The 12,475-nt window shown below is 45.9% G+C and overlaps 1 protein-coding gene across 1 annotated transcript; it reads right to left on the bottom strand.

Moving 5' to 3' along the window:
* Window positions 1–902: 902 nt before the first annotated feature.
* Window positions 903–10,685, bottom strand: Rbm24 (RNA binding motif protein 24). Its single transcript, XM_027410005.2, has 4 exons — window positions 10,518–10,685; window positions 9,292–9,415; window positions 7,944–7,998; window positions 903–1,266 (listed from the first exon to the last, which is right to left on the bottom strand). Exons 1-4 carry the CDS (start codon window positions 10,683–10,685, stop codon window positions 903–905), a joined length of 711 nt encoding a protein of 236 aa, XP_027265806.1.
* Window positions 10,686–12,475: the final 1,790 nt, after the last annotated feature.

The following is a 12,475-nucleotide window of genomic DNA, read 5'->3' as shown; positions in this document are numbered from 1 at the left end:
AATAAAGGCCCTCCAGACAGTCCTGAAGGGTTGAGCATCTGCAAACCTCGCCTGCCTTTACCCATAACCCCCAGTCCGTACAATAAATAGAAAAGTGGTGGTGGTGAAAGCCTGACCAGCAGATGCAAGTTTCCCCAAGTGAAAGGGATGGGGACAGGGATTAGTATGTGACGAGCTCCTCTCAACAAGTACAAGTGACGGACCCTTTCCAGAACTGTGTGTGCCATTGATTGTCTGAGCGGCTGGTACAGTATCAATTGCTCCACAATCCCACGAGTCTACAGGACAGATGAGAAAATAGCTTTGGTGCCTGCCTACCACTGTACCTGCTGCCCTTCTCGGAAACTGATTGTTCGATGCCCATTTTTGAGACAGCGCAAATGCTACCTTATGCCTCAATAAGGTTCTGCAGGCTGCAGTGACTGCAACGAAGGACAACCAGCGCTTTTGCCATCGTGTTTGTTTTTAAAAATCTACTTTTACACATAATGCAAGCTACATATTGCTCACTCCATATTCCCTGGTTCAACTAGATTCACATAGCATTTTCTAACTTGGAAAAGGCAGTTTGCTTCCCTGATACTATAAAAAGAGCAAAAAATAAAAATCCCGATACAAAAGTGAAGTCCCATTGATAACCCTGCCATCAGGTCCTAGTGGCTATTCTGTGTAACTCAGGCTCTTTGGGATTGACTTCAAAAACTGCTTCTTGCCCTCCCATTCTCCCGTCTCCATCGGCAGCACAACCCGGAGTACAAAAAAAAGTTAATGCCTCTGCTTCACAATAGTTTTGCTCTCTCCCTTTAAAGCTATTAAGTCAACATTATGGTTCTCATCAGCTACTAAAACTGGGAAATTGGGAGGGAAAGAGAAACCCTTTTGACTTTGATCAGACGGCGGGTCTACTGCATTCTGTCTGTCTGCAGCTGTTGAGGCTGATACTGGCCAAAGGCTGCTGCGGCTGCAGCTGCTGCAGCCGCAGCCGCAGCTGTCCCAGGTGCAGCGGCGGTGATTGGCTGCTGGACAGCATAGCTGTAGCCCCCAGTGGTCACGTAGCCTGCGGCCGCTGGGGATGCTGCATAGGGATACTGGTCATAGGCTGCAGCTGCTGCAGCGGCTGCGGCCGCGGCTGAGTATTGTGCGTAGGCAGCTCCAGTGTAATCAATGTATGGCGTGGTGGAAGCCGCAGCTGCTGTGGGCTGGACGTGGGGAATAACCACTCCAGGCTGCACAAAAGCCTGCGGGTAGACGTAGTGGGCAGGGATCCTGTTAAGAAACGAGAAACAAAGTCAGGCAACAGTCATCTCTAGTGGAACTTTTTGCTCAGAGATGGAGACAAACTCAAATTTAGTGGTTGCTATCAACATAGGGTTGCCATAATATCTACGTTTTAGTGGTCCATTTGATGCACCCTAGAGAGAATTCATCAACAAAAAACAGAATGACATTCTCCCTGCTAGAATTTTCACTTACGACTTTGAACCATGCAGTTTCATTTATGCCAAGTTTGGAAAATGAATCATGGTTTGCCAAGGCTGTGCATGGAAGAGAGATTTTAACAAGGGGTTTCATGAGGGCTTCTAAAACATTTGTCCCGAGTTCATATAAGAAAGATAAGGCTAACAAATAGGAAAAATCCATTCTGTGAGTACGGGACTCAGAAGATTGTCTGACATTACATGGTTCTGCGGGAGAGACGGCCTGGCGGCTAACGGGGGAATAGACTGCAACTCTTCTTTATCATGGCAACCCTATTTGAAATCGCTAGGCAGACTCAGCACACATTAATCTCTCGGCAACCTCAGTCACCCTGATTAAAAAACATAATTACAAAAGAAGCAGGCGACAAAATAAAATAAAAATAAAAAACCCCAAACCAGGAGTTTAAAAGTTCACAAGTGTGGTAACACAGCAGTCACACTCCTGAAACGGCAATAGTGCAGCTCACTCGGCTCACAGAGGCTGTTGTGGGAAGCTACCAAAATGCCATTACAGCCCCAGCAGTGATTCCCAAAGGTGTGCAGCACGCTCTCGCTCTCTCTTTTATTATTTTTCCGTAAGGACAGAACAATCAATCAAACCTGTGCGACTATCAGACAACTGAGGCTCAGCCAGTTTGCTTGTCTCTATGCAAGACAGACAGAAAGGGGGTGAGGTGTGAGGAGGTCGATGGAGAAGTTAGGGACAGGAAAACACAACCAGATGTCCCCGGACTTAATAGAGACTTAGAAGATACAAATTGTAAGGCGACACTTATTCTGTGTGCCCACTAACTCTTAAGTTAGCCTCCCAGGAAGAAGAAATGGATTTCAATCTGCCCAGTTGGTTAACATTTTGTACAGTCCAGTTGTATGGTTACAGGTCACCTTGTAAACAGCCAAGAACATGAAACAAAAATCAAGCATTGTCTGAAATGCTACATTCTTGGCTCATGTACAGGACAGACCCGAGGACCTCACTTAAGAGTTGGTTAAAAAAAAAATCACAGGAGGTTTGTTTATGAGATCCTGTGTGTTGCAGCTGTCATTCTTACGGTTCGTCACCACCCTATTATAAAGTGGTACCTCAAATATCTGGCTTATTTTTGTCTTTCTTTAAACGAATCTCCCTTACAACCCCCTATCTTTCTAAAAATAGAACACAGGCATGCTATCTGGCTGTCAACAAAACCAACTTATTAGTAGCACAAGCACAAATAACCATCTTCAAATTCTAAAGAACTCAACACAAAACAGAACGTTCAGGCTTTTTCAAAAACATAGATTTTTTTTTTTTTTTTTTTTTTTTTTTTTTTTTTTTTTTTGCTTTTTGTCTCTTCAGAATTCTACTGGAAGCACCCGTTAAGAACATCCATGGAAAAGATGAATTTATCAGAGAGGGTGGTGAACTCTGTCTCCCGAGATAAAAATACATCCGATTTTACTAGAATCGCAGCTCTTTCCCAGTGCCAGTGGAAACCATGTCACCAAGTGTTTCTGAGGACACTCAGAGATGTTCTTAACTGCATGTCAAAAACCAGGCACATGGTCACACACACACACACACACACACACACACACACACACACACACACACACACACAGTGAACTCTGTGGCAGATCAGGAGACTGGCTCACCCTTGGTGACAGGTGTGGCTGTATATAAAGCTGTCCCCAGAGCTGATATGTCCACAATGTGCAGACACAGCTATGAGAATCCCTCTCTTGCCAGTTTACATGTGGTGACGGACAGCAGAGGCTGCAGAGGGCTATTTTTGATCCTGTCATGCGACAAGGGTTTCCAGCGGATAAAATGTCTTTATAAGGCCAAAGTAAAACATCTATCAGCTCCAAAGGCCAGCCAGTCTGAACCTCACTGATAGGGAGACATTAACCCCTGGTGTTCTCCCAATGTTCTGAGGACCGTGCAATGGTTGATAGGTTTGTATCTTCAAATAGCAGAGTAACTCAAAGAAAGTTTATTCCATCAAAAACAAAAAAAGGCAGGCTAAAGTGTGTGTAGGAAGAATGTTAAAACATAGAAAGAATGGCTTCGAGAGTTACTATCTCTGTATTTATGCTAATGACTGCTTCTGATTGGATGAAGCCGCCCGATGAGACCGTAAGTCATTTCTTTCTGAAAGATCAGATCCTTCCATGAAGGCTGGCAAGGGTGAGGAAGACATTCAAAAGCAAATGAAGACCTAGGGCCTTCAAAAGATGGTGGAGAGAGGGATCCCAGAGAAGCCCAGAGAGACTAGTGTCTCGGTTCGTGCAGCAGGCAGCAGAGGGCTGCACAGTGTGCTGGGGGCTCTTTTAGTAGTCTAAGGAACTCTGTAAGCAAATTGGGAATCCCCCGCCTACCAGAAAGCTACCAAGCACCAGTCCTTTACTTCACTATGGAATTTTCACACCAAGCAGTTACAAACCCAAGAGCCAAGTGGACACCTTGGGTGATTAAAAAAAGGGGAGAGGTTACATTTTCCTTTTATCTCCATCTCTTCAGGTCCCCCTAAATTCTTTTTGTGACTCCCTTCCTTTCTTCCCTCCTTCCTTCTTTCTTCCCTTCCTTCCTTCCTTTCTTCCTTCCTTCCTTCCTTCCTCCCTTCCTTCCTTCTTTCCTTCCTTCCCTGTTTTTTAAAGACAAGGTCCCTCTCCATAGCACAGGCTGACTTCAAATTTATGATCATCCTGCCTCAGCCTCCAGAGTTCTGGGATTCCAGGCATGTGCTACCAAGCCAGGCTAGTCTCGGTGACTTTCAAAGTAATAGCAAACTCAGTTCTTCCAGACTCTTGTGCAGACTGGTGACCAATTCTTCATTTCATCCATTCATCCATAAGAGCAACTGACTCCTAACACCAAGCCAAAACACCTCTTCCATCTCATCATTTGGGGGCTTTTGTGCATCTGTCTTCAAAAGACCTTTCTAGTATTTCTTTTTAGCTTATTTTGGACCCAGGTCAGCAGGGCATCTTACTGCTTCCTGGACATGCCGCAGACCACCAGATCCCACCAGTGCATGCCATCCATTCTCCATCCAGGATGACAACCCCTCCCCAGTCTCTACCTCCGCTACCCACCCTAGCTCTAGATCTCAGCGCATAGGAACCTTTGGAAGTCCACGTTTCCTCTTTATTTCACATTGTTACTGTGTGAAAGAGATTGGTGTTTTCCAGTCCCAAGTTGGTGTACATGAAATGAAGCTCTCTGTGGGAGGGGTCTCCAGTGGTCAGTACAGTAGATGCTGAATAAAATAATTCCCTGTCTTCATCCTCCTTCCAAGATCTAGCTAATCTTCTTCATGAAGACTTCCTGAGACCCATTGTCTCTCTCCTGTCTGAGGCCCTTCCCAGCACCGAGAAAGTGACATTATGTCTTTTCTGGCTGTAGTTTAACGTCAATGGACAAGCTTCCAAGATGAGGCAGGCCATGACTGAACTTGGAGTCACACTCTAACATACTCACTGGTTCTGTGATTGTGTGTGTGTGTGTGTGTGTGTGTGTGTGTGTGTGTGTGTGTGTGTGTGTGAAATTAACCTGCCTGCACTTGTTTTGTTTGCCCCCAAGAAATAACCTTAATGATGCTTATCAAATAATTAAATGGCATAATTTATGTAAATTTCTTATCAGTTCTAAGCTCAATGTACACTGGGTCACCATCTCTTGCCTACACCTAAGCACTGAAAGGGTGCTTTGTATGTGATTAACTTGGTGTAAACTATACCTTAAGTCTCCACTCACAAACCTGCAGTATCTCCTTTACAAAGTTGTGATGAGAAAATACCTTCCTCCAACATAGACCATTTAGAAGCTGATGCTCATCAAGGCCACAAGTTCCTCCGCGTTTGCCTTCTGTGCTAAATCACAAGTTCTTTCAGCAATGTTTTTGTCTTTAAAGACCTTAGGTAACCCAGGGGCCATTTAAGGACCACAGAAAACTAATAGTCTCCTCACTAGCCTTTTAAACAAGTGAAAAGTGTAAGAATTCTCAAGCTTGCTTTCAGGCAGGCCTAAGATAAGAACATGGCATTCAAATGGCGTTTAGGGTGACCAGGTGCAATTTGGTGGTTACAGACTTGGTATCGGGGCAGTGCTGAGAACCACTCAAAAAAGAAAGAAAACCCTTACTTGATCTACCTGGAATGCTATCTGCATCTAATCTCAAGTTCAACTTGCATCTCAAGTTCAAACAGTTTAAGCACACTTTAACAATCACCATTCTTTATAATGACAGTTAATATCAGAAGGGATGAATAACAAAAGGCTACTATCAAAACACACTTGATTTCCACGTAATACATAGCACCCTGGTGGTTCTCCTCTCCTATGAGTCACTTTCTTTCTCAAGGTCTAGAAGGACTGCCACAGCCAGGCCAGATGCAACCAACCAGCCCTCAGGTACACTGTAGTTTTTTATCTATACACTTAGCCCCTCTCCTGGGCTCTCCTGCTAGTTTATCCCATCACACCTCTTAGAAACACCCAGTGCCCTCATCTAGGTCAAGTCCCCCTCCTCGCAGCTTATACAAGTCTCCCGATCCATGGGTTTCCTTGAGAGTCTGAATCCTCTTAAACTTGAGTCAAATAATTCTTGGCTGTTTGCCATCTTCTTGCTCCCCACAACTGAAAGCACAGCTTCTTTTTACAAAGTGATGAGCACATAAGAACAGCTGTTAACTGATTTGGTTTTATGCTCTTCACAACGACTCCTTGGAGGCCAGGACTGAGTTCACTATTACACCTTCAGGTGTACAGGTGTATGTTTTCTTCCAGAGTCCCACTTTGACTGATAGTCCACACCAATGAAATGTCAGCAGAGAGATAAGGAAAGGGAGGGGGAGGGAAGGAGGAAGAGAGAGGCAGGGAGAGAGAAAGAGAGCGCGGGAAATGAATACTACAACTAACTCATTATTTCTTGTCCATATCCAAGTTGGTTTGGAAGGCGACTTTGATACATAGCTATACTTAACTATAGCTTTTTACAAAAAAGTTGTAGATGTCTCTAAGAGTAAGTTACTCATAGATTAAAGTAATGAGAGGGTAGTAAGAAAGTGTCCATCAAAATCTAACTTGCTTCTTCCAAATCAACTTACTACTTGGTTTTGGTTTAGCTCATATTGGGAAATGATCAAGGTAGCTATCTACCTGTGCAAATGGAGTCTAGCCTTCTAGGTGATCCATGGAGATGTTTAGTCCTAAGCTAAATAACTATAAAATTCTTCAAACCACTTGGATATTCAAAAAAGAACTAGAGTCACAAGAATATCAATCAGGTGGGAGATAGTGGAAACAGACTCTCATGCCCAGGATAAATGGATGGGTGGTCTCCCACCTGTGTCATGTTCAATGTACAAGAGCTGGGGACCTCAGGAGCTGGTAATAACAACCCAGAGACAACACAAACATGAGCAGGCTGTTCACCTGTTAGGTCTGAAAGGTGGGAGTTAGTACGGTGCTACTCAAAACAAAACCAAACAAAATTAAGTGGGGAGAAAAGCCCAAACTGGTGAGTGTTAATGAAATCTGAATAGAGCCACTGAACCTCTATCAGAAGACCTGGAAGTGGACATACATTGCAAAAGACAGCCCACCCCCAGACAACAGAGACTTACAACATGCAAGCAGTGAATCTGTATTCTTACAGAGAAAAAAAAAATCACACAATTTAGCACTCACTACAAAAATGTTAAATGGAAGTCACAGGCTAATAGCTTAAAAGCAGGAGGGAAAAAAAAGGCCCTTTGCTTCCCATGGCAAAGTCAAAAGTCAACACTACTCACCACCACCACCACCACCACCAAAAACAAACGGCAAAGAGCCCCTTCCCCAAGGAAAAGAAAACACTCACTACAGCTCTGTTCAATTAAGTCAAAGCACACAGTTTAGCTATCAACACCACTTCATTATTGTAATCAATAAAATAAAGCACACGGAGGGCTATGGACTATAGTGAAAAAATAAAAACAACACCACCAACATCCATGCACGGTTAATCACCATCTGAGCTTGTGTGTCTGAGTCTACTGGTTACAGAGTTTAATTCCAAAGAGAACTAGTCCACCTCTTATCATGGCATCCTTCTCATCAGTTAGCTTAACTGTATACGAGCCCTGTCAGGTTAGAAAGAGATAAATAACATTGAGTCAAGCTGAACAGCAGGGATGGTGATGGGACACATGTCTTGTGCACAAGTCATACCTGGTATTTTTTTTTTGTTTGTTTGGTTTGGTTTGGTTAATCATAAGCCCAACATTTGGCTGGTTTGGAGACTGCATACTTGGTCAGATAACTTGACTCATCTAAAAATATTTATAGTATCAGCATTAAAAAATACATAAGCATATATAAATATGCATACCCCGGAACATTCTGTGACTTGTCGACCTTGTCTGTTCATAACAAAGAGACAGAGAAACAAATGGTAGCCATGTTGAAACTTTGAAGCATTTGATGAATTGACTTACCCGAAAGGTCTTTGTATAAGGGCTGGGTGAAGCTGTTGAACACCAAAGGCAAAACCTAACAATAAAAGACACATTTTCCATTTGTACACAATTAGAGACTTACTATCCCAACCAGAAACTGCAGTCATAATTTCTGATTTAAAAAAGGAACACTCCTATGATACTTTAGACTATATGTGGGCACGTTCTTTATCTATGGAAAGTGTATGTTCTATAAATGTTGTCAATCATCCTAAATAAACATTTGGGTAGACTAAGATTGGAAAACTTAAAAAAAAAGGAAAATTTAGTTAACAGCCATAAAAAAGATTGAAAAAATTTAGACCAGAGAAAACTGCTCATGACGGAAACCCAAGAACAATAAAGTTAAATTCACAAATATCCCTAACCTATAAGGGGAAAAAAAGAATAAATAAGGATAAAAAGTCTTTGCAATTTGGAATATTCTGGGATGCTTTGGAAAATTTTACAGCTTATGGTATTAAAACTTTCACAAAAACCTAATTTCCCCATCATTCTTTTAAGAATAGTGCATACACAAAGGGTAGTTTAGAAAGACATAGTTTTGAATGTTCGTGGGTATTTCTCCATGTATTCCCTTTCTGACAACCGAGCCCCTGAACAAAAATGTCAAGCTCTTTTTAAACCTCCGTAGGAAAGGCTTAGTGAAAAAGCACTTGATTTAGTCAAGAAAGTTGCTTGCCCAGGGAATTGAATACATTCACTCTATTGTCGACTGAGTTACTTTCAATGAATGTAAAGGGCAGTAGCAAGTAACACAACAGGTCGTATTTTCACATAGTCAAAAATACCACATCCCGTTGTCAACTAACAGCTATGGGGATTTTAATAAATTGTTTCTCATCTTTAAGTAAGTATCAGTTTAAAAAAAAATCTGTAACCTGTAAAGGTGAAACTTCCTATGTGTAAGTGTTTGATGGCTAGTATTCTGTATGTGAAAATATGTGTTCTAACCAAGCCTGCAGTGAGTGTAGTGTAACTGGCCTAGACCACACCAAGAGTTTACCTTTTTGGCTACAAGTGGCTAGTAAAAAATGAAAGCGGACAAAAATATGTATCATCAGATAGGAAATTCATGAATTAACTTCTGGGTGCAAGCTATCTAGAACCTAAGTTCTATTTTTGCACATAGATACATTTCAAGTACCCAGCGGCACACTCAGAATGCTCATGTATCTTTAATGCCTTGATGGAATAACCAGTCGCAGCTCAAGTTTTACCAAACACCACTACAGATTTTCAGGAAGCCAGTGGGCTGGGGGTAGCAATGGGGTCATTGAAGCCAGTGAGTGGGGAGTCCGGAGGGGGAAGGGAGGGCATGGCTTACCTGGCTGCATGATTCTTGGTTTTGCTCCCAAGTATGCCAGATTCACGTTGGCCTTCCTACCATCAATGATGGGGTTGGGATCCTTGCAGGCCCTTTCAGCAGCAGCTCGGTCAGCCATGGTGACCTTAGCAACATACACAGACATACACACAAAGCCCTCAGTTAACCCCTACAGGAAACATACTGAAGTCACCAAGCTTGCTTTCTTTTCTTTTCTTTCTTATTTGGGAGGGGATTGGAACATTAACCCTTCATCCTCTGTTTAAAAATAAATAAATAAAAGAAAGAAGAAAGGAGGAAGGAAGAAACCCTCCGCCCCCACCCAAAGTCCTAAGGGTGCTAATTTGGGGCCTAATAGAGATTTGGAAGCCATAATTCTGAAATCGCCTGACGATTTACCCCCTTCCCAGTGTCCCAACCGGGTCCCAGAGGCTCTGTGAGCTTTAAACAAAGTCCAGTCTCAAACCAGCCGGTAGCTCCCAACAGGGAAACACTCCCTAGCGACAATAGCGATTGTCCTGCTCCAGGGCTCCTAGCTCTTAGAGCAGCTGAATTTGCCCCTTTAAATCTCCAGGAAGCTTAATGCGCTATTTCAGTTAGGCAAACAGCCAGAGGGTCAGCTTTTCCTTTCTTTCTCTCTCTCTCTTTTTAAAGAACCTACCTTTGCAATTTAAAAGGTAGGGGTGTGACAAGAGGGGAGACAGCAGCTCCAGACCTCATGGGTGTCTCTTGCCTACCCCTGCCTCACCGCCACAACACACACACACACACACACACACACACACACACACACACACTTTGTTTTTCTTTTCTTTTCTTTTCTTTTTTCTTTTTAAACAAAGCAACAGAGCGCTTAACAACCAGCCTCCAACCCGGGAATGCTACGGTGCGGGGCTTTCGTTCTCTCCCTCCCAGCTCCCTACGTCCCAGATCTGGCTCTCATTCCCGAGCTCTCCGACCACCGAAAGAGCAGAGCCCGAGGTTCTCTTAGAACCCTGAGAAGCAGGCACAGGCCCTCGCTCCCCAAGCCTCATCAGCCTTAAAGTTTCAGCTCTGCTCCTAGTGGAGGTGGCGTCCCGCGAGCTCCCACGTTGCCCCTCACCCCAACCTCTGACCCACGAGGGCCTGGGGCCACTTGATGCCTTCTGGCCTGTCTTCGATCTCCCCGCCAGGACCTCTCTTAGTTGCCCCCTACCCAGCCCGAGTCTTCCTTTCGTGTAACTTACAAATCCGTAGCCCCGGGACTTGCCGGTCTGCCGGTCGGTGATGACCACCGCCTCCTCGATGTCTCCAAAGACCTCGAAGTACTTGCGCAGGCTGGCGTCGGTGGTGTGGTAGGGCAGCCCTCCCACGAAGATCTTGGTGTACGTCGTGTCCTTCTGGGTCGTGTGCATCTTCGCACCGGCCCCGCGGTTCGGGCTCCGGCTGCGGCTGCGGCTGCGGCTGCGGCTGCGCCTGGTCCTCTGGCTCCGCGTCTCCCGCAGCGCGCGGCGGCCGCCGGGGCCGAGGGCGCGCGCGGGGGCGAGGGCGCGGCGTGGGCGCTGGGCGCGCGATTTCCCGAGTGGCCCGCGGCCCCCGACACTCGCCCGGGTGCTCTGATCGTGTCCCCTCGTCCGCTCACTGTCCAGACCCTCCCGATCGTTCCGGTGACCAGCTCGGCGGCGGTGGACTGCGCGAGCCTTTTGCACTCTACCCTCGTGGAAGTAAAAGACAAAATAAAATAAATTCAAAAAGGGATGGTGGTCTCCGAGTCCAGAAGAGGTAGATGTTTCTCAAAAAAAAAAAAAAAATCGAACGGCTGGGGTGGGAGGCGTAGAGGCTCAGCGGCCACGGCGTCCTGGGGCGCGGAGGTGGCAGCTGGGGGCGCGGCGCTGGGCCCGGCTAGGGCTGGGGACGGTTCCTCCTGCCCGGGAGCTGCTAGACCAGTGCGGACTGAGGACAGTTCTCCACCCCTTTGCTCCCTTCCCCAGCGGCCCGGGGGTCGACGCCCGGCTGGGGAGGGGGCGGGCCGGACGCCTGCGATTGGCCGGGACAGCACCTGGGGCGCCCGGCGCCGCCGCCCCCCAGCTGTTGGGAACAGCTGCTTCTCTCCCTGCGCTCGGCGCGGCGCTGGGTCGCCTGGCTGGGGCTCAGGCGCTGTTGCTGGGGTAGAGTTGGAAAGGGCTGGAGGCGGCCTGGCTCTGGTGTTGCCTGCTCCTACTGGTCAAAGTCGCAAAGACCCCCGGCGACTTGGGCAGGGACCCAGAGCACTCAGAACGCCTGGAATGGGGAGCTGCTGGACTTCCCAAAGCCGACCAGGAGAGCTCTTTGCGCTAGGCCTCGATGGCACGCTGACTTGAGAGTCCCTCGGGGCTTGGGGCGGGCTGTAGAGAGACCAGTTCCCTCCCAGACACCTGGGACCAAAGAGATCTGCTTCCTCTAGGGGTCTAGACCGTGGGAAGAGCCTTCAAGTTTTCTTGGCCCCCAGAAGCTGGTGTTATGGGGGAACCAAGAGGTAGAGCCCGGTGGTGGGTGTGTGTGTGTGTGTGTGTGTGTGTGTGTGTGTGTGAGAGAGAGAGAGAGAGAGAGAGAGAGAGAGAGAGAGAGAGAGAGAGAGAGAGAGACAGAGAGAGACAGAGAGAGACAGAGAGAGACAGAGAGACAGAGACAGAGAGAGAGAGACAGAGAGAGAGACAGAGAGACAGAGAGAGAGAGAGAGGGAGACAGAGAGACAGAGACAGAGAGAGGGAGAATATTAATAATAAAAAATTAGCAAACATCCTAGCATTTGGGTGTGCTTGAGAAAAATATTTGCTTTGATGGCTCACAGCCAGCAAAGGGTGTCTGTGTCGATCATGCTGTGGCTTCCGCTTCAGTGGACCAAGAACTAGGACTGTACCTCCCACAATCATCAAATTTGTGCTTCCTGTCTAACTTAGCTATTCAGGAAGATGGGTACAATGTCTGTCTCATAAATCGATCCCACCTGCGCCTTTCTCCCCATCCCCAGCAAAGAGTCTGTTTCTTTCTATTTGAATTACAAAGCGTTTAGTGAGTTGACCTCATTTATTCAAATATAATTGTAAAAAGTATGATTTCTTAAAAAACAAACCAAAAGCAAAAACCCAACCTGTTACATAATCACTGACTTCTATCAGCAAATCTGGAAGCATTCACAGAACACATTAAATGTAGTATTACTTAT

This window comes from Cricetulus griseus, chromosome 3 (genome assembly GCF_003668045.3).
Source record: "Cricetulus griseus strain 17A/GY chromosome 3, alternate assembly CriGri-PICRH-1.0, whole genome shotgun sequence".
NCBI classification, from domain to species: Eukaryota; Metazoa; Chordata; class Mammalia; order Rodentia; family Cricetidae; genus Cricetulus; species Cricetulus griseus.
Note: the sequence above shows the minus strand (reverse complement) of the source record. Positions and strands in the feature narration are given on the sequence as shown.

Coding starts and splice junctions, on each gene's coding strand:
- Rbm24 (XM_027410005.2), bottom strand. CDS start 10,685: ATGCACACGACCCAGAAGGACACGACGTACACCAAGATCTTCGTGGGA. Junction 9,416..10,517: donor AGTCCCGGGGCTACGGATTT/GTAAGTTACACG, acceptor TATGTTGCTAAG/GTCACCATGGCTGACCGAGC. Junction 7,999..9,291: donor ACCAAGAATCATGCAGCCAG/GTAAGCCATGCC, acceptor TTTTATTGTTAG/GTTTTGCCTTTGGTGTTCAA.